Source organism: Tupaia chinensis, unplaced genomic scaffold, assembly GCF_000334495.1.
Source record: "Tupaia chinensis unplaced genomic scaffold, TupChi_1.0 Scaffold000076_1, whole genome shotgun sequence".
NCBI classification, from domain to species: domain Eukaryota; kingdom Metazoa; phylum Chordata; class Mammalia; order Scandentia; family Tupaiidae; genus Tupaia; species Tupaia belangeri.
In genome coordinates, this window is record NW_006159536.1 from 2,360,527 (window position 1) to 2,382,014 (window position 21,488).

The window sequence follows — 21,488 nt, forward strand, 5'->3', positions numbered from 1 at the left end:
GCGGTGGACTACGGGGTAGTCCAGCAACATAGCCATTACGCTAACTGCTGGTTCCCTATTTTTTTAAGTTTCCTTTTTTGAAATAATTATTTTTATTTCTTCATTTATTTTAATTTGACCAGAGACACAGAAAAAGAGAATGTGAGACAGCAAGCCACCAGGTCCAGGACTCAACCATGGTCGGCCATGTGGGAGTGTCCAGCATCTTAACCACCACACCACCTGCTGGTCCCAGGACCCAGCAGCTTTAACCTCCATGCCTCCTGCTGGCCATGAAATGTCTTTTAAAAAGATTTTTGCAATAGGGCACATGTGTTCGTTGGAGAGACAGAGAGGAAAAGTTAAGAATCACTCCCCAAGTGGCTGGCCACAGTGCAATCCCTTCTCTCAAGATTTTGCCTGGCATTTCTCAAGTTCACACGTCTGGGACTCGAATCACAGTTGGCCATGTGGGATCCAAAGACTTGACCACCATGCTACCTGCTGGCCCCAAAATGACTTTTTAATTCTCAAATTCTGGGAAGCCTTCCCTGACTTGACTTTTTCTGGGTTATTAAGTACCTAACAGTGTTAAGTGTCCCATCTTTTCCACAATTTTTGCCTAAGAGCACCTGCACTTGCTTGAGAGAAAGCAAACCCCTAAGTGGGGCATCACTATACCCCCAATCCCTTCCTTATTTCTTCACTGTTGGGACTGTGGGCACACATACATGTGCACTTACCATTTTTCAAGCTGTTGAGGCTGGGTTTTAGACTGCCATCAGCTATATGAGATCGTTTCCTCACCCACCAAGTCATAGGACCAGCCCTAGTAGTTTCAAATGAGGTTTGTCATTGTGTTTTGGCCAACAATTAATCATAACTGGAATATGCTTACAATGAATCACACCAGTCACTTAAAGTACTATTCTTAACTAGAAGAGAAATTCAGTTTTAGTCTTGGCGTTTAATTCATTTCCAAGATTTCACTAATGATCCTACAACCTATGTGACCAGTATTGTCCTAAGAGTTTTACATGTAAACTCATTTCTCATGGATTCATTTAAAAAAAAAAAAAAGACATTTTTGCCTTAAGGCCCATCCACTCCTTGGAGACAGTGAGAAATCACCCCCTCAGTGGAAATGGCCACACTGCAATCACTTCTTCTGGGATCTTGGGTACACATGCAAACACATACGCCTGGGTCAAGTTTTAAGCCATTGCGTCTGGGATTCAAAACATGGTCAGCCATGTGAGTGTCCAACAACGTAACTGCTACACCATCCGCTGCCTCCTCTCATGGATCATTTAGTATACTCTTAAATTTCCTATTTTGAGGAAAATCAGCTTGGATACTAAATAACTTCATAAGCCCAGCAAAGCCCAGGACCTGAATTATTATAAACCTACAGGGTTAATCATCTAAGACAGCAACTTCTGGACACAAAATTTTAAAAAGAATTTTATCTCTCCGATTTCTTTTGAAATGAAGTAAATAGAAAACCCAAGAATACTGTAATAATAAAAATGGGATTATCATGTGTTGCTGAGGACTTTGCTAATATAGTTATGTAGTAATTGCTAAATGTCTAACATGCTGAATGACATTTTAATTTATAAATCACATATCCATTCAATTCCTTCCCTCACAACAAAAGAGACATATTTATCCTCTCTCCCCCACTGAATAAACTCAAGGACCAAGGATTATCCTTCAAGCTTTTATTTAAGTGCAACAATCCAGAATGGATTTTAGATCTTGTTGAAGGCAGCCACATCCATGGACTGCACATAGTCCTCAAAAGCAGTGATCTGCTCCTCCAGCATGTCTGTTCCAACCTTATCATCTTCAACTACACACTGTATTTGAAGTTTCTTAATTCCATATCCCACTGGAACTAATTTAGCTAAAAAGAATATTAAGAAAATCTTAGTTAGAAAAGACTTACAGATTGGTATGACATAAAATTATATGCAAATTACAAATACCAGTTTAAATAGGCAAAGACTAATACACTCACAGGAGCCCCACACCAAGCCATCTGCTTGAATGCTTCTGACGCACTCCTCTAATTTTGCCATGTCTGTCTCGTCATCCCAAGGCTTCACATCTAACAAGATGGAAGACTTGGCAACTAGTGCAGGTTCTAAAAAAGAAAAGTATAAAAAAACTCAGCACTATTTAAATATCCAGTTATGTTTTTTCATTTCAGTCCAAGCCACTTAACAAATCTCAATTTGTATTAAAATGGATCAACTCCATAGCCCAATAAAACTACTGAATAAATTTTTGTCTGTCCCACACATGCCCACTTTCTATTTTACTAAGAAAGAGGTATTTAATCGTGGAACAGTTTCTTTCCCACAGAGGAATGCCACAACTGCTACTGTAAGAACAGCTGCAGACCAGTAGCTGTGGAAGTTTTATGAAGAGCCCTTACGAAAGGTTTTTGCACACTGACCTATTCAACGAAGTGGAGGAAATTGCTCTGGAGTCAAACTTTGAAAAAGATTACTCACATTGTTATTATTCTGAAATGCATGAACTCATTAAGTAAACACAAATTATAAAATGACCTACTTTTGGCTTTCTTTGACTCATACTGTGCAAGGCGTTCTTCCCTTAGCCTCTTTGCTTCTTCACTTTCCTATACAAAAAAAAAAAATCAAATATATTTCACAAAGCTGGCCTCTGCTTACCATTGGTGTGGGGGTCATCCAAAAATAGACCAGCTTTATCAGAAAAAGCAAATCCATCAGGACCTCAGCCGAAAGATGGTGATTTGATTTTATTCATCATGTAACCAGTGACGATTTTTAGAAGGCATGATGAAGCCAAGATGCAAATCCAAGCAACTTGGCTACAAGCCTTGTGCTTACACACAATTTATTCTCCTGCATAAAGATGCCATACCTCCTCATCATCAGATCCAAAGAGATCAATGTCGTCATCATCATCTTTACTCTCGGGGGCTCCGCTTCCTGTGGTGTCTTCCACATTGGCAGGGCCATACTTGCCCAAAGCTTTCTTCACTCCTGGCAGGCTTGGAAAAAAATTCAAATCTGATCACTATTAAGAATAACGCCCTTTCCAGACAACACACAAGAACTTGCGTTTATCACTAGATTCCTTTATACTAATGATTTATCCTTTACTATACTTCCAGGTAAATATTTTTTGTTATGTTCAACTCCTCACCCAACAAACGTTAGCACGTGAGACATTACATTCAATACTCACTATGATTTACTCTTTCAGTATGAACATTTCTCTTTGAGATTTCATTAAGTATGCTCAGTTCCATTCTTAGTGAACTGGAGTCCACTTCCCCAAACTTTCACCCTTGTTGGCAGTTTCAGAAGAATGGCCAGGGACTGAATGAATGAGCCACCCTCTCACCTCACCCCAGAGGTGGCCCCCCCAGGTCAGGGTTGAGGCACATTGGCAGGGCAGTGTGGGGAAAAGTTGAACTGTTGTCCACGTTCTACCTGTTCTGTGAAAAAATGGAGGGCTTCAGTCTCTTGGCCTTCTAAAGACAAAGAAGTTCAGCTTACAACATCCCATCAGAATTAAGGTAGCCGGGCCCAACTGTCATGTGATTATCCTGATTAAGCTTGGAAAGCAGTCATTAAAAACACAAAGGTAACTACCTGGCCTTTTCCTTCTCGTAGGACTTGATGTGATTATACCAACGGAGGGCATGACACAAGTCGGCTGGCGGTGGGCCGGAGACTGCTTCAAATACTGCCACGTCTGCTTGTGATGGAACATACCTGACAACAATACCAAAGCAATTACACACACACAGCTCTAAATGACACAAATTCAGCAATGACAAACGCCATACCCAATGAGAACTCGTTCATTTATCACCCATGTTACCTAAGCTACTTTACTTTTTTTTTTCTTTTCTTTTTTAAATCTTAATCTCCTTAAGATCAGAGGCACCTGTTAGGGTCACCGCCGCGCTGTTCCAAGGAATGCCTGTCACTTAACAGACTTGCTCTACCTACTGGATAACACTAACTTAAAGAAGAACATGGAAAAAAACTTGGCTGAATCAAAGTGGCAATTTTTACTGTTTTCCATCTTAGTCCTCTCCCCAGATCGCAGGCCCACACCATGCCCCGGCCCCAGAGGTAGGCGGAACAGCCCCACTTTTCTTTTCACACTCAAGAGGCCCTGGAACCCCTGCCACCTTCCCTCCTGCAGCAGCGCTGGCTGCGCCACGTGGCCCCGGGCAGTCTCGGCCGGAGAAGCTCCCTCGCCGCCCGGCCTCGGCCCGGCCCGTCCGCTCACCCCTCGATGTATCTCTTGTCCGCCAGGTAATCGTTGAGCACCTGGAGGCCGGCGGGGCTTTTCAGATCTCCAAAACCCATGGCGTGGGCTGTCTTTGGGGGCTGGGGAGCAGCTGTGAGAAAGAGCGCAGGCGATCCGAGCCTGGCGCTACCAGAAAAAAAAAGGACCCGGAACCACCGGAAAATTCCTTATATAGAGACGGAGGCGGTTCCCTTCGCCACCCGGCCGAAGGTTAAAGGTCAAAGTATGTCCGCATTCTCATTCCTCCACGTAAAAACTAAGGGCTCTGAATGCTGTGGCCCACAAGGTGCCCGCGGACTTTTTCGTTGTTCCAAAGGAAATTAATAAGAGCCGCATATTTGAAATTTGTACCTCAACGGCTCGCGACGATTACAGGAACCGCCCCTTGGAGCGCCGAGCGCCGGAGATGATCGAAGACCCCCGGCCCCGAGACTCGGGCCACTTCCGGCGGAACTGCGGCTCCTCTGTCTTCCCCGCCTCCTCCTCGCGGCTGTGACCTCCGTCCCGCCCTCTGTCAGACTGACGGAAATTACCGAAATCCAACGAAGTGGGAAATTGTCGAATCTGAGGCTTCTTGTCCCTCCTGGCCTTCCGTTCTGCGGGGCCGGCTGACGGAGTTCGCCGAGGCCGCCATAGTGAATAAGTGACCGGGTCTCGGAGGTGTCGGTGTGGTCCAGACAGTTCATCAGAGCAGCCCCCGCGGCTCCGAGGACAAGGTGAGGCCGTGTCTGGGTGGGAAGGTTGAGGTGCCTCAACCAGAGGTTTAGTTTTTGACGGGACTGTTTCTCTTGGACCAGGAGGACTCAATCTCCTCTTGTCCTTGACTGGGCGCCGCCTCCCGCCCTGCTGTCCCGGGCCCCAACAGCCGGCAGGGGAGGGCGCTTAGCCCAGGGTCTGATGGAGCGGAACAGAGGAGCAGGATCAGGAGTCCTCTCATAACAGGATAGCGGGCGGCCCTCCTTCCGCAGCGAAAGGCAGGGCATTGCCCTCAGAGGAGGAGGCCTTTTCCTTCCCTAGGAGAGGACCTGTGTCAGGTGACCGAGGCGCGAGACGGAGCGCTTCCCCGCCTGTCTCCGCGTACCTATGGCTTGGTCGTTTGCCTTTGCAGCCGTCCACGCATCTGACTGCTTTTTGGTGGTTTGGTTTTTCCCATTGACCACGTTGAGTAGCACTTTTTATTCCTTTCACTGACGGAGAACAGAAAAAAGGACTTTTAAGAAGTTAGTCCAAGGTCACACTGCGAATAGCAGAGCCACATCGTTGACACGTTTTGGGGATTGGATGCGTGTTCTGCAAGATCATGGGTTGGACACAACTCTGTCATACGCGATTTGAGAGTGTTGGCAGTGAAACATGAACTGTTGTAGGTGAATGAACATCAAGCTAGGTTTCTTTTTGTTTGTTTGTTGGCAGAGTTGTGAGTCTTAAGTGGAGTGTTAAAGGTACCCAAAGCACCTTCTGTTTTTAACTGTAGAAGTACTGGTCTCTGTAAATGACATCCAGAGACTGGAGCTTCAATTCACTTAGCCAGTACTGATTGAATGTATAGTGTAAACCAGAAATGAGGCCATAAAGAAGAGTAAAATTAGTAATATGACTGAAGAGAAGTTAGGGAATTTCAGATAAGTTAGTCAAGGATAGTCTCCCTGAGAAAAGGCTTCTAAGCCAATTGTTGAAGGATGAAGAGGGACTAGAAAAATCTGAGGAAAGAACATTTGGGTCTGAAGCCATATGGGGTAGGAAGAGGAGAGAGGCTGTGGAAAGTGTGTGGAAGCAGAGGAACCTGGTAAGGGGATGGTGGAGTCCAGTAAGTAGCATAGTTGAAAATCAGCTGCGCTCAAATGCTGGGCTGATGTGTGTGCATGCCCAAAATCCCAGGAGGAGAATGGAGAAGAAGAGATTGTGACATGGCCATCCCTGCTGGGGGGAAGGGGGGTGATTTCTCATTTTCCCTCTCACTGTTTATTTCTGTCCCTTTCTTCTCTCCAGCGAGGACACACACCACCTTTAAAAAAATAGTGATGGTGGCTTGGAATAGGGTGGTACCCTAGAAGGAGAGGGAAGTGGATAGATACAGGATAGATAGTAGAGAATATGGAATAATATAGTCCCTGTACTGAAAAGTGTCCAGTCTAGTTTTAGAAATGATTGGTGAGACCAGCAAGTGGCATAGTGGTTACTGTGCTGGACTCCCACATGGCCCACTACGGTTCGAGTTTAGGACCTGGCAGCTTGAAAATTACACCAGGCACATGTGTGTGGGTGCCCAAAATCCCAGAAAAATGGAAGAGAAAGGATTGTGGCCCGACCATGCCCCCTGGAGAGTGATTTCTCACTTTCCTTCTCACCGTCTCTCTCTCCAGCAAGTGCACACATCCTATGGCAAATACCTTCAAAAAAAAAAAAAGGGCACTTTTTAATAAGTTTATTTGTTTCAGATGCATGCTTATGAGAGAGAGATAGTACCCCCTGACAGGATCCTGAGGCTGCCATCCACCCACAGTCTCAGCCAGCCAGGATTATGGGCACAAGCATGCCCCAGGATACTGAGAGAGGTCTCTCAGTGAACCAGCAATCTTCCTGTGTGGATCTGTTTCACAGAATGTTGCCTTTTACCCCTCTGCCACCTTCTGGCCTCTAAAAGAGGCACTCCTTTTATGTGGTATTGAAGACAAACAAAATCGTTGTATTAAACATCTTAAATTGTATGATGTACTGATTGTTGATTTTAAATCTGGCAATATTCTAAATTCAGCAAATTCAGGTTCATCTATATTTTCCATTAATAGTTGTTTTGTGTTTTTTTGTAGAGAGATTTTCCTATTGGGCATGTGCTCTTGCAGGAGAGACAGAAAGAGACAAAGAGAAAGAAAGGAAGAAATCACCCCCAGAAGGGATGGCCACAACACAGTCCCTTCCCTTCCTTTCTCCTCTCAGGATTTTGGGCACGCATGTACACACTCACAATGTCAGTTTTAAGCTGCAAGGTCTGGGACTCATATCTCAGTTGATGATGTGAAAGTCCAGCAATGTAACCATTACACCATTTGCTAGTACCCCATTAATAGTATTTTTTTTCTTTTAAAGAATTATTATACCTGACTTTATTGATATGTTACTGGAGAGGGACAGAGCGAGAGAGAGAGAGCAAGCTGCCAGGTCCGGGACTCAAACTACAGTAACTTGCCTAAGTGTGAGTCCAGAGCCCCTAACCATCATGCCACTTGGCGGCCCCTAACCATTAATAGTTTTTAATAGGACATATACTACTCATTCTGAAACTTTATAATAAGACTGGTGGTTATTTTCTTTTTCTTTTTTTTTTTTTTGAGAGAGATTTCTGCTATAGGGCAGGTGTACTCGCTAGAGTGGCAGAGAGACAGTAAGTCAGAAATCACCACCCCCCCCCAGGGGGGGAGGATGACCATGCTACAGTTCCTTCTTCTCTGTTCTTCTCTTGGGATCTTGGGCACCTGAACCTAGCCTGCGTTTTAATCCACTGGGTCTGGGACTTGAACCATGGTCAACTACATGGGAGTCCAGTGATGTAACCATCATGCTGGTCCCATTTGGTGGTTATTTTTATAAGGGCATTGTGCTGGGTCTTCAAAAAGGGGAGATGACCGATTTCTCATGCTTAAGTAGCTTATAGTCCAGTAGGTACTAATATTGACTACTAACGTACAGTTTAGAAAGTGGAATAATAGGGACTGGCACCATGTTCTCATAATGATAGGTGCTGTACATAGAAAACCTGGTCATACATGACAGTAGGTAAGTGCTGTATTTGGAAAGCTGTATTCCACATGGCCAACTGCATTTGGAATCCCAGTTTCCTGCAGCCTTGGAAAACACACCAGTCACTTGTGTATACATGTCCCAAGTCATGATGAGTTGGACAAATGGAGGAAAAAACTTGACAGCATGACTATGCCTTATCAGGGAGTTCTCTGGCTTTCTCGCTCTCTCTGTCTCTGATAAGTGCACATACTCTCTGGCAATCAAAAAACGAAATAGAATAATATATATAGTATGTGTTGGTACTAAAAGGAGCGCAAGGAGGAGCACTTCAAAACTGATTGTCTGGGGGAACCAGCAGTTAGCGTAATGGCTATGTTGCTGGACTCCCACGTAGTTGACCGTGGTTCGCGTCCTGGACCTGGTGGCTTAAAACTCACACCGGGCACGTGTGCATTGTGGTGAGCACTGCATACAGAAGCCATCTCTGTTCTACCGTCCCGTGGGCCGGGACAGTGCGTGTGTGCCCAAGATCCCAAGAGGAGAAGGGATTGTGGCGTGACCATCCCCCCTGGGGAGTGATTTCTCGCTTTCTGTCTATGTTTCTCTCTGTCTGGCTGGCTAACACACGAGCCCTATAGCGAAAAAACCTCTCCAAAACAAAACAAAACAAAACAAAACTGATTGTCTGGCTGGCAAGTGGCAGGGGGGTTAAGGCACTAGACTCCCACATGGTTGACCACAATTCAAGTCTTGGACCTGGCAGCTTGCCTTCTCACTTTCCCTCTCCCTCTCTCTCAATTCTCTGGTCAAGTTTAAAAATAATGATAATAATAATAATAAATAAAATTTTAAAAAACCCTAATTGTCAATGGCCAGTAGTTCTTAAGTTGAACTTAGCTTTAAGTGACATTTATTGAGCTCTTATTAAGAAAACATGGGCTAGCTTTTGGCTTTTGCCTCAGATGAGGCTTCGGTACAACTTTCTTCAGTCATCCCGAATCTGGGTTCATCTGACACCAGCCGCCTCCACCATGCCACCCAAGTTCGACCCCAATGAGATCAAAGTCGTGTTCCTGAGGTGCACTGGTGGCAAAGTTGGTGCCATGTCTGCCCTGGCCCCCAAGATCAGCCCCCCTGTTCTGTATCCAAAAAAGGTTGGTGATGACATCTCCAAGGCAACCGATGACTGAAGGGCCTAAGGATTATGGTGAAACTGACCATTCAGAATAGACAGGCCCAGATCGAAGTGGTACCTTCTGCCTCTGCGCTCATCATCAAAGCCCTCAAAGAACCGCCAAGAGACAGAGAGAAGCAAAAGAATATTAAACATAGTGGAAACATCACTTTTGACAGGATTGTCAGCACTGCCCAATAGATGAGGCACCGATCTTTGGCCAGAGAACTCTCTGGAACCATTAAAGAGATCCTGGGGACAGCCCAGTCTGTAGGCTGCAATGTCGATGGCCGTCACCCTCATGACATCATTGATGACATCAACAGTGGCGCAGTGGAATGCCCAGCTAGTTAAGAAGTACACAGGAAAACATCTCAATAAAGGATCATGTGACAACCAGAAAAAAAGAAAAGAAAACACAGGCTAAGGGGGCTGGCAGGTGGCATGGCCGTTAGGGTGCTGGACTCCCATGTGACTGACCAAGGTTTGAGTTCCAAACCTGGTAGCTTGCTTTCTCTCTCTCTCTCACATGTTCCCTATAGGAAAATTTTAAATAAACAATAATAAATAACACTAAATAAATAATTCTTTTAGAAAAAGAAGACACAGACTAGGAAGTATTATTTTTTTCCTGCTTTGTAGGTGAAGAACCAGAATTAGTTTATCACTCACCACTAAGTAACAAACTTGATGTCTGTCAATCTGGAATTAATGCAGTTGATTAATAAAATCAGTGAATGGGGCCAGCAGGTGGCATGGTGGTTAACACGCTAGAACCCCACATGACTGACCCTGGTTCCAGTCCCAGCTATTGCGGCTTTCTTTCTCACTTTCTTTTTCTTTCTCTGTCTCTCTTTGGTAAAATAAAATAAATATAATAATTCCTTTAAAAAGTAGACTAAATGAAGTCAGTGAAGTCTAAATTAATGAAATTCCCATATATATATTACCTGTGATAAATATGCAAAATTGTGTGCTTAAAACTACCATAGGGCCTGGGACCAGCAGTTAGCATAATGGCTATGTTGCTGGACTCCCATGTAGTCGACCGCGGTTCGCGTCCCGGACCCAGTGGCTTAAAACTCATGCTGGGCGCGTGTGCGTGTGTGCCCAAGATCCCGAGAGGAGAATGGAGAAGGGATTGTGGCGTGGCCATCCCCACTGGGGGTTGATTTCTCGCTTTCTGTCTCTCTGTCTCTCTCTGTCTGGCAAGGGCACCCGCCCTATAGCAAAGAAAAAAACTTCTCAAAAAAAAAAAAAAAGCCTACCATAGGGCCAGTGGTTAAGGTGATTAAGGTGGCTAGATCCCACATGACTGACAGTGAGGTTCCAGTCCTGGACATGAAGTCTTGAAAAACACACTGGGCATGAAGGCTGGTGTGCCCGAAATCCCAAGAAGAGAATTTAGAAGGGATTGTGGCTTTGCCATTACCCCAGGGACTGCTTTCTCACTTTTCCTCTTTCTCTTCCTGTCCCTCTGGGAAGCAAATGCATCCTATGGCAAATTTAAAAATTAAAATACTTTAGTATCTGTGTACTGTTTTACAGTAGTACTATTGCAGCTATTGAAATTTTTTTGACTGCTAAAATTGATGTCGATACATTCTGACCACCTAATTTTCATTTTAAATATCTTTAAAAGTGTCAAATAAAAAAATTGTGGTTTTAGATGGTTAGCTTATAGGATCAAGATCTGTCCTGTGCATTTAGGATATGCAGCAGTGCCCTGCCCTCCTAGCAGTACATATAGTCGTGACAGCAAGGTCTCAGACATTGCCAAAAGTTCCCTGGGGAGTGACATTGTCTCCAGTTGAGAACCACCGTTTTAGAGCTTACTGTATGCCAGCCTTGAGATAGCTACTGAAGATAGATTAAGGAGTTCATAATACAGTGCGGGCAGAACTGGCATATGATAGGTAGATGCAGATCTGTGACAAACATGCACAGCAAGTAGCACTCAGGACACTTCTAAGATGGATTCATGAGCTATCTCAGAACACCTGCAGCATTTACTAAATGTAACTGTGCTTAGAACATACACTGATATAGTGCATATCAGTAGGCACAAAGTAGGCTTTGTTTTGCATAGCCATTAACTAAGCCATTAAGTTCACTGTTGTTCTTGCAGGTTATTTTACTAGATGGTAGTGTTTAAGTTTGATTGTTTCTAGTTAAAAAAAAAAAAACACAGCTGCCCTTTACCTAGAATTAGAAAGCTCAGATTTATACACTGGTTGCTTTTTTTCAACTTTTGGACATTGTATAAGCGCATTTAATGTTTCTGAGACTAAATAGTCTCATCTATAAAATTTGAAGGAAAATAGCAAGACTTGACAAGTATTCAATGATATAATGTATGTGAAGTACTATAAAGTCATAAAACAGTAACAAAAAATTTGTAAGTAGGTGTTTTGGGTCATACAGTATTATAATTCTTCTTTCTTTTATTTTCAGCAATATGTTAAGAATACCTGTAAGAAGGGCCTTAGTAGGCCTTTCTAAACCTCCTAAAGGGTATGGTAAGTATATATGTATTTTTTATTTCCATTCATAGGTATTAGATCTTTCACCTGTGTAAACTTATAGATCTATACGTTTCTTCTTCAAAGACCCTAAATTTAGGGACCAGCAGTTGGCGTAATGGTTACGTTGCTGGACTCCCACGTAGTTGACCGTGGTTCGAGTCCCGGATTTGGCAGCTTAAACTTACACTGGACGCATGTGCGGGTGTGCTCAAGATCCCAAGAGGAGGGTGGAAGAGAAGGGATTGCAGCATGGCCATCCCCTCTGGGAGGTGATCTCTTGCTTTCTCTGTCTCTCTGTCTTTCCATTGAGTGCATATGCCCTATAGCAAAAATCTCTTTAAAAAAAAGAGGGGGAGGCCTGTAGGTAGCATGGTGATTAGGGATGCTGGATTCCCACATGACTGATTACGGTTCAAGTCCCAAACCTAGCAGCTTGCCTTCTCACTTTCCCTCTCTCTCTTTCTCTCTCTCTCTCTCTCTCTCTCTCTCTCTCTCTCTCTCTCATCTATCTATCTCTTTCTGGTCAAATTAAAATAAATAAATAAATAAAGTTAAATAAAATAATTCTTTTTTAAAAAAAGACTCTAAGTTTATCATTTATGTTAGCTATGTATAAAAATAAGTGACCAAGGCCAGCAGGTGGTATGGTAGTTGAAGCACTGGACTCCTTCATGGCTGGGCGCAGTCATAGTTCGAATCCCAGACCTGGTGGCTTGAAAATCTAGCTGGGCATGTGTGTGTCCATGCCCAAAATCCTAGGAGGAGAATGGAGAAAAAGGGGTTTTGGTGTGACCACGCTCCAGAAGGATGATTTCCTATTTTCCCTCTATCTCTTTCTCTCTCTGGAGAACACATATGTCCTATGGCAAAAACCTAGAAAAAAAAAAAAAAAAAGAAAGAAAAAAATTTCATTTATATTATAGTTTGAGTATTCATCATCCAAAATGCTTGGGACCAGAAATTTTTTTTTTCAATTTTGGGATTTTTTCATATTTTGGAATATGAAAGTAGATAATGAGATACCTTGGGGATGTGATCCAAACCTAAGCAGGAAATATATGTTGCATGTATGCCTTATACACAAAGCCTAAAGGTGATTTATATAATTTTATTTTTTAAATTAATTACTTTATTTTAGTTATTATTATTCTTAATAATATGCTCACCAGAGAGAGAGAGAGAGAAAGTGAAAAAGCAAGTCACCAGGTCCGGACCTGAACCACGGTCAGCCATGTGGGAGTCCAGTGCCTTAACCACCATGTCGCCTACTGGCCCTATACAGTGTATTTTTTAAATTTTTTATTTAATTTGACCAGAGAGAGACAGAAAATGAGAGAGCAAGCTGCCAGCTGCATGACTTGAACCATGGTCAGCCATGTGGGAGTCTAGTGCATTAACCACCATGCTGCCTGCCAGCCTCTATTCAGTATTTTTAAATTGCAGTGTTTTGATGGTGACCTGTCACAGGAGGTCATGTGGAATTTTTCTCTCCTGGCATCATGTCAAAACGTTTCAGATTTGGCACATTTCAGATCTTGGATTATTGGATTAGGGATGCTCAACCAACCTCTACTATTAAAAGTAGACAAGTCATATTCTGTTTGGTATTCAGGATTAAAGGGCTTTTTTTTTTTCCTTATTCCGTATTTAAAAGTGCATGTAGAGAAATAGGAATATCATAAAATTAAGAAAAATTTTAAGTTAATAAATAGAATATAAATATAACTAATTATCCTCTGTTATAATAAGTTCAACTCTTTGATTTGTTTTCACCTCATTGTTTATTTCACCTCTTTTTTTTTTTCTTTAAATGGTCAGTTCGAACAACTGCCACCGCAGCAAGCAACTTGATTGAAGTATTTGTTGATGGTCAATCTGTCATGGTTGAACCGGGAACTACTGTCCTGCAAGTAGGCATATAATCTAATGATTCTTTATGTGTATGTGTCGTGATTTTTTTTAAATAACAGTTTATTTGCTTTATGCTGTTTATTTATTTCTAAAAAAGAGCTATAGATAGCAAACTTATGTGAAAATAGTTTGATTTTCAATCTTGACATTTCAAGTGATCAATCATTTGTCTGTTTATGTATTCTTAGTGAACTATGGTAGTTGTTTTTTTTGTTGCCTTCCAAATACCCACTTAGAAGTTGATTTTAATCTGTTATGGGCCTGCTTGGTACTTTTCACTGTCACATAACTTTACTATTTTTAGTAATATTTCTTAGAATAAATCCTGCAAAACTGGTAAATGGAGGGTAGTATGTTCATGGATTAATGCTCTAAGTATTTTTCCAAATTCCTCTAGTAATTCCAAGTTTGGTCATGGGAAAGTGATGCTTCATTCCATCTGCCAGTTATCATAGAACTAAATGTTTTTGTTCATGTCAGCAGTTATTTCTAGATTATCTTTTTGACACAGATGGATAGGCACCAAGTATAATATATAAAATAGTATGTTCAAGGTTCAGTAGTAAGTGTTTGGCAGGGATGGAAATAGAGAAATGTCATTGACATCTCAAGTGATCCCTGAAGAGATTTTTAAAGGATGACTAGATGCGTTTTTATGTAAACAAGGACAATTTACATTTCCTATGGAAAATTAGTTAGCTAAGGCAGATAGTTTATTGTGTTTAAGAAGCTTTAGATAGTTTGGTATTGATGAAACATAAGGTATAGCAAGAAGATGAGATGACAGGAATTAAAGTTATTGAGGTAAAGATGGTCCAGTCATGAAATATTGTATCTGCCATGTAAAACAGCTTGCAGTTTGACCCATTAGGAGTTTTGGTGGCTGTTAAGCAATATGACAGTGACTGTAGAGGATGATACTTTGCAAAACTGTAATGAGAGATAATCTTTTATTAATGTAGCAGGAAATTACATGGTATAAAATGGACACTGGCAATGGGAGTGAAAGCAAGAAGGTAGATTCCAGGGAAGGTGGATTACTGTCTATAATATAGACAGGCCTTTAGGATGATGGAGAGAAGTGGAATTTTTGTGGTTTTCCAGCTTCGTGAGCTTATTTGGGGATATATGTAAGGGACTGAAGTAGGTTGACTTTAAGCTGTATATGGAACATATGTATGCAAATGCCTCTTTAAATAGGAAGCTTGGAGAAGTGGAGCGCTATTAGGGCTATAGATGAAGGTTTGGATGTAATCACTATATGGAATGTGAGCCTAGTATGAAGGTTTCTGTCGTGTTCATTACTTCACTGACTGCCTCTAACACTTAGGAAACACAATACACTTTTGCTGACAAAATAGTAAAAATACTGGAAATTGCTGAGATTATTTTACATTGAGGGCTAGGAATGAGGAAAGTGACTCTAGAAGTTTGAACATGTTTAATAGGCTAGGAAGAACTTGCAGAGAAGGAGGAATGATAATTGATAAAGCAAAGCTAATCCCCTTCATTCGACAAACCACCTGGGAGGAGCTTCAGCCACAGTGGGAATGTGGGTCCTAGGTTAGATATATGGAGCCAGTGATGTGACTATGATTAGACTTGATCATAGCAGACTAGGTGGTGCAAAATAGAGTCTCTAATCCATAGGGGGAACAAAGCAAAGAATAAATCCATGTATGAAACCACTGAGACAAAATTTGAAGTGGGGGGATCTTTGTGGACAATGGTTCAAAGTGAACATGGAAAGTCAAGTCTTTAGCACAGTGCAAGTATACTTTGTTTAATTTCTAACATGTAAGGTGGAGGTATACTGAGGCTCTTTAGATCTTCTGAGGCAGTTTCAAAACCAACAAGAATTGAGATCAAGAGCAAAGGAGGAAAATCTCTTCGGGGACTAATGTAGGTTGAAAATACAGATATTTATAGATCAGAGTGGATGACTTCTTTCCCCCCCCTTTGTTTCAGCAAGAATGGGTGATATCAGGTTATTCTTATGGAATTTTTTTTTTTTTACTTTGTCTTCTAGGCTTGTGAGAAAGTTGGCATGCAGATTCCTCGGTTCTGTTATCATGAAAGATTGTCTGTGGCTGGAAACTGTAGGATGTGCCTTGTCGAAATTGAGAAAGCTCCTAAGGTACTTGATACCTAAAGTTCCACTCCCTGCTATAGAAGGTAGAAAACATAAATCTTTTAGCAGACTTTATTTAGAGTCAATATTGTTCTCATGGAGAACCTAGCCCTGTTTATTTCTATTTATTAATTCAATTTTTCAAAAAGAATTTGGCCATAGGGAACGTGTGCCTGCCGAAGAAAAAGACAGGGAAGTGGGTGTGGGCGGTGTGCGGGAAGGGTAGAATGAGAAATCAACACCTTAGAGGATGGCCAGTCTGTAATCCCTTCTCTTGGGATTTTGGGTACATATGCACACACATCTGTTATGTTTTTCAGACCTCTGGATCTGGGACTCAAACCACACAGTCAGCCACATAGATCCAGTACCTTAACTACTATGCTACCTACTGGCCTCATAAATTTAATATATTTTGTGTAGTTGGTTATTTTTGTTTCAAAACTGGAAGCATATTAATGGAAGTGCTCCATAAATGCAAGTGTCATACAGTTATAATATTAATAACAACCCAATAGATCTAGACATTAAAGTTGACTTAATTTAGCTGTCGGTATTCCAAATGACTGTATTATACACCACTAGGATGTGGAGTTGCCAAGCAGCACATTAGGTGTTTATACGGTGCCATTTTCACTAGAGAAAAAAACTTCAGCGAAGAGGTTCACTTTCAGTGGTTCAATTATGTCTTGGTGTATGTGGTTTTAAATCAGTAGTTCATTATAAAGCATAGCTCCTTGATGTTTTTTTTCGGAGCACAATAAAACTTGTCTTGTAGTTGGGTATAGTGGCACAATGCCTGTCTGTAATAACAACTACTTAGGAGGCTTGAGACAAGGGGATCACAAGTTCAAGGCTTGCCTGGGCAACATAGCAAGACCCTGTCTCTTTAAAAATGAACTACTAAAATAACCTTAAAGGCCAGTCCATGGCCTGGTAGTTGAGGTGGCTACATCCCACGTAGCTAACAGTGTGGTTTGAGTCCTATTTGCAGTGACTTGAAAAATATGCCAGGTTATGTGCGTATACATGCCTAAAGTCCCCAAAGGAGGGAAAAATGGAAGAGAAAGATTACAGTATGACCTTTCCTCATGGAAAGTGCGTTCTTAGTTTCTCCCTCTGTCTGTCTCCAGCAAGTACATGCACCTTCAGGAAAATTTTTCTTTAAAAAAGAATAAACTTTTTTTTGGGGGGGAGAGGTTTTTGCTATAGGCCACGTGCACTCGCCAGAAAGACAGGAGACAGAGAGACAGAAAGTGAGAAATCATGCCCCACGGGGTGTGGCCACACCGCAATCCCTTCTCCTCCATTCTCCTCTCGGGATCTTGTGTATACACGCACACACGCCCAGTGTGAGTTTAAGCCCCTGGGTCCAGGACTCAAACCGTGGTCAGCTACATGGGAACCCAGCAACATAGCCATTACACCAACTGCGGGTCCCAACAAAAGGAATAAACTTAAGAAGTAGGATGTCAGGGCTGGCAGGTGGTGCAGTGGATAACGTCACTGGACTCCTCGTGTATGACAGATGTATATGTGCCCATGATCCATGTCTGGCCAAAGCTCAGGGTGGGTCATGACATCAGGACCCTGTTGGGATTGCTCACTGACTATCTGTTTCCCACTCTTGCTCATGAAATAAATAAACTTTAAAAAAAAAGTAGTCTTGACAAGTACCTTGTTCCTTGCCTTTTAAGTGTATAATTTAATGTTTTTATATTGTCTATAATTAGAAATAAATACAAACTCAGATTGTTTTATTGAAATTTCAGGTTGTTGCTGCTTGCGCCATGCCAGTAATGAAGGGTTGGAACATTCTGACAAACTCAGAAAAATCTAAAAAAGCCAGGTACTTTATCGTTACATATTCTGGTAGCGTTTTTTTTGTTTATCTGGGTTTCCTTGTATTTTTTTAATTGAAGGGCCATGAGGTGGCATGGTGGTTGAGGGCACTAGACTCCCATTTGGCCAACCAAGTTTTGAGTCACGAACTTGGTGACTTGCTTTTTCATTTTCTCTCTCTCTATCTCTCTTTGGTCAAATTAAGAAAGAATAAGAGAGAAAGAAAGTAAAAAAAAAATCTTTTTTTAAAAAAGAATTATTTTGGGACCAGCAGTTAGCGTAATAGCTATGTCGCTGGACTCCCATGTAGTCGACCGCGGTTTGCGTCCTGGACCTGGTGGCTTAAAACTCACACCGGGCATGGGTGCGTGCGTGCCCAAGATCCCGAGAGGAGAATGGAAGAGAAGGGATTGCGGTGTGGCCATCCCCCCAGGAGGTGATTTCTCACTTTCTGTCTCTCTCTCTGTCTGGTGAGCGCACGCACCCTATAGCAAAAACCTCTACAAAAAAAAATTCATTTATTTATTTATTATTTAATTTGACCAGAGAGGGCAGAGTGTGGGGATAGTAAAAAAGTAAGCCACCAGGTCCAGGACTCAAACCGCGGTCTGCCATTTGAGAGTCCAGCGCCTTTAACCACCATGCCACCTGCTGGTCTCAAAAAAATAATTCTTAAAAAGAAAAAAGAAAACAGTATTACTTATTGGAGACCGGCAGATGGTGTAATGGTTTTATCAGTGGACTCCCACATAGTCAGTGGTTTGAGTCCCCAACCAAGTGGCTTAAAACTCATGCCAGGGGACTAGCAGATGAAGTAATGGTTACATTGCTGAACTCCCATGTAGTTGATCATGGTTTGAGTTCCAGATCTGACAGCTTAAAAATCACACCGAGTGCATGTACAGACATAATTTTTCTTGTGCCCAAAATCCTTTGAGGAGAATGGAAGAGAAGGGATTGTGACATGGCCATCCTCCCTGGAGGGTGAGTCCTCGCTTTCTTTCTCTCTGGAGAGTGCATGCACCCTAAAGCAAAAATCTCTCTCTTAAAAAAATAAAAACCGCTCATGCCAGTCGTGTATGCATGCCCAAAATCCCGAGGAGAGAATGGAGAAGGGACTGGTGTGTCCATACCCTTTGAGGGGTGATTTGTCTCTTTCTGTCTCTGTCTCTCTTTGTCTTTCTAGTGAGCTCATACACACTACAGCAAAAATCTCTCTCAAAAAAAAAGAATGGTTTAATTAATTAATTAAATTTTTATTTTGCTATAGGGCACACGTGCTTGCCAGAGAGAGAGGGAGAGAAAAAGCTGCAAGATTCAGGACTCAGATCACAGTCAGCTATGTGGGAGTCCAACATCTTTACCACCATGCCACTTATTTGCCCCCTCCATATAGCTTTTCTTTCTTTTTTATTTTTTTTAAGAACTATTTAATTTTTTTATTCACTTACTTATTATAATTTGCCCAGAAAGAGACACAGCAAGAGAGAGAGGGAAAGTGAGAAAGCTAGCCAGCAGGTCCAGGACTCGAACGGTCAGCCATGGGAAGGGTCCGACGCCTTAACCACCACACCTCTTGCTGGTCCCTGTGTAGCCTTTTTTTTTTCTTTTTTGAGAGATTTTTGCTATAGGGCGCATGGGCTCGCCAGAAAGATGGAGAGAGACAGAGAGACAGAAAGCGAAAAATCACTCCCCAGGAGGAATGGCCATGCCGCAATCCCTTCTCCTCCATTTTCCTCTTAAGATCTTGGGCACACACACATATGCGCCTGGTGTGAGTTTAAGCCACCAGGTCTGGGACTTGAACTGCAGTCGACTATATGGGAGTCCAGCGACATAGCCACACTAACTGCTGTTCCCTGTGTAGCCTTTCTTAAAGCAGAAAATTCTAAGTCAGTATCTAGACCTTCTGATGGGTAAGGAATTCTTTGTCAGACCCTGAAGAAGTTGGCGTGCTAAGAACAGAGGAAGTGAGTACACAGTAGAGAAGGCCAAGTCAGGGGTTTATGGTATTGAGCTTTGAATGGGATCAGTATTAACAACACTTGTTTAGTACCTGGCTCAACTTATGATGAACATGAATGATTCTGAGATTTTTGTGCTAAAATTATTTAGTGATGTTTTGCTATGTACTAACTCAGATTATGCTTCGCAGTCGTGCGAAGCATGTGTTTTTGTTTTGAAAAATTGTAAATATTTGCTGAAGTTGGGCCAGCCTCATGAGTAGAAAAATGGAGAAGAAGGGATCATGGCATAAACATACCTTATGGGGGGGGGGAATGTGCTGTCTCCTTCTCTCTCTGTTTCTCTTGTAAGAAATACCATCTGGCAAATTAAAAAAAAAAAAATTCTGGGCTGGCAGGTGGTGTGGTGGTTAAGGCACTGGACTCCATGTGACTGATCACGGTTCAAGTCTCAGACCAGGTGGCTTACTTTCTCATTTTCCCTTTCTCTCTTTTTGTCTCTCTCTGGTCAAATTAAAATAATAATAATAATAATGATAAATGTAATTAATTAAATGAATAAATCTTTAAAAAACAATTCTGAAGGCCATTCAACAACTTTTGACAGTTTTATATTGTTAAAAGTCATAACTTTCAGGGCTGGCATGTGGCATGGTGGTTAAGGTGCTGGACTCCCACATGGTCGATGCAGTTCAAGTCCCAGACCGGGAGGCTTGAAAACCATGCCAGGCTCATGTGTTTGCATGCTGAAAATTCCAGGAGGAAAATGGAGGAGAAGGGGTTATGGCATGGCCAAACCCATCCCACCCCCCACCCAGAGGGTGCTTTCTCCTCACTGTCTCTCTGGCGAGTGTAAGTACTCTATGACAAAAAACTTAAAAAAAAAAAAAAGAAGAAGAAAAATTCATAATTCTCCATATTCTCTAATAATATTTTATTCTAAGCTCCCAAAAGTGTTTTTCCAGGTTGAGTATTTATGCTACTAGAATGATAGTTATATTGGTATTTCTGATAATCAGTGTAAAATTAATACTAAATATATGAGAAAACATACATCTGTTTTTTAATCATTTAAGAATTATTACTTAGATAATTTATAGGTAAACCATTCTGAGAACCAGCAATTTATTTTTCCTGTCCCAATTTACCATACAGAGAAGGTGTGATGGAGTTCTTACTAGCAAATCACCCGCTGGACTGCCCTATTTGTGACCAGGGAGGTGAATGTGATCTGCAGGTTTGTAGTCGAATTTGTAAATCTATTTGGTTGTCTGGAGTTCAAATTCCATTAGCAGCATTAAGTTGACACTTTTGTAATCTACTTAAGGACCAATCCATGATGTTTGGAAGTGATAGGAGCCGATTTTTGGAGGGGAAACGTGCTGTGGAAGACAAGAATATTGGTCCATTGGTAAAGACTATCATGACTAGATGTATACAGTGCACTCGCTGCATCAGGTAATTTTTTTCCTTCTCTCTTCTAGAATATCATTGTATACTTAATAATATTCACAGAATTAGGTCAAATGAAAATACTGGGAAGGAGGGCCACTTCTGTTTAGAAATAGGAGGAGGCCATTTTTAATGTTTATTTGCATATGCCAGTAAACAATTAGGTTCTTCACTTTCAGTTATTATCAACTTCAGTTCAATTTAAAAATTTAAATCTGGGGACCAAGAGATGGTGTAATGGTTACATTGCTGGATTCCCATGTAGTCAACTGTGGTTCAAGTTCCAGACCCAGCAGCCTAAAACTCATGCCAGCGCATATATGTGCATGCCCAAAATCCTGAGGGAAGAGTGAAGGAGACGGGATTGCAGTATGTCCATCCTTCTAGAGGGTGATTTCTTGCTTTCTGTCTCTGTCTCTCCAGTGGGCACACATTGCCCTATAGCA

The 21,488-nt window shown here is 41.9% G+C and overlaps 2 protein-coding genes, 2 non-coding genes and 1 pseudogene across 4 annotated transcripts in view; 2 read left to right on the forward strand and 3 right to left on the reverse strand.

Moving 5' to 3' along the window:
- Positions 1–1,688: 1,688 nt before the first annotated feature.
- On the reverse strand, positions 1,689–4,581 carry EEF1B2 (eukaryotic translation elongation factor 1 beta 2). Its single transcript, XM_006142454.3, has 6 exons — positions 4,282–4,581; positions 3,633–3,755; positions 2,896–3,025; positions 2,563–2,629; positions 2,003–2,128; positions 1,689–1,888 (listed from the first exon to the last, which is right to left on the reverse strand). Exons 1-6 carry the CDS (start codon positions 4,359–4,361, stop codon positions 1,734–1,736), a joined length of 681 nt encoding a protein of 226 aa, XP_006142516.1. The 5' UTR covers positions 4,362–4,581; the 3' UTR covers positions 1,689–1,733.
- Positions 2,270–2,402, reverse strand: LOC114006249 (small nucleolar RNA SNORA41). Its single transcript, XR_003547994.1, has one exon. It is a non-coding gene; the product is annotated as a small nucleolar RNA SNORA41 (small nucleolar RNA).
- LOC114006245 (small nucleolar RNA SNORD51) lies at positions 2,712–2,789 on the reverse strand. Its single transcript, XR_003547993.1, has one exon. It is a non-coding gene; the product is annotated as a small nucleolar RNA SNORD51 (small nucleolar RNA).
- Positions 4,582–4,868: 287 nt separating the features above from the next.
- The window catches only part of NDUFS1 (NADH:ubiquinone oxidoreductase core subunit S1), a 58,901-nt gene continuing 42,281 nt past the window's right edge, over positions 4,869–21,488 (forward strand). Inside the window, exons 1-7 of the mRNA XM_006142455.3 lie at positions 4,869–5,018; positions 11,672–11,736; positions 13,561–13,652; positions 15,683–15,790; positions 17,557–17,633; positions 20,746–20,827; positions 20,918–21,048. Of these exons, the coding sequence (XP_006142517.1) occupies positions 11,676–11,736; positions 13,561–13,652; positions 15,683–15,790; positions 17,557–17,633; positions 20,746–20,827; positions 20,918–21,048 (551 nt within the window). The 5' untranslated portion in view covers positions 4,869–5,018; positions 11,672–11,675. The remainder of the gene's footprint in view (positions 5,019–11,671; positions 11,737–13,560; positions 13,653–15,682; positions 15,791–17,556; positions 17,634–20,745; positions 20,828–20,917; positions 21,049–21,488) is intronic.
- Positions 8,958–9,662, forward strand: LOC106733949 (60S ribosomal protein L12 pseudogene; annotated as a pseudogene).

What these genes read in the sequence shown, in the direction of transcription:
- EEF1B2 (XM_006142454.3), bottom strand. Translation starts at nt 4,361, where the DNA reads ATGGGTTTTGGAGATCTGAAAAGCCCCGCCGGCCTCCAGGTGCTCAAC. An exon ending in TTGGATCTGATGATGAGGAG is followed by an intron (nt 2,630 to 2,895) that starts GTATGGCATCTT and finishes TTTTTTGTATAG; the next exon opens with GAAAGTGAAGAAGCAAAGAG. An exon ending in TGGCTTGGTGTGGGGCTCCT is followed by an intron (nt 1,889 to 2,002) that starts GTGAGTGTATTA and finishes TATTCTTTTTAG; the next exon opens with CTAAATTAGTTCCAGTGGGA.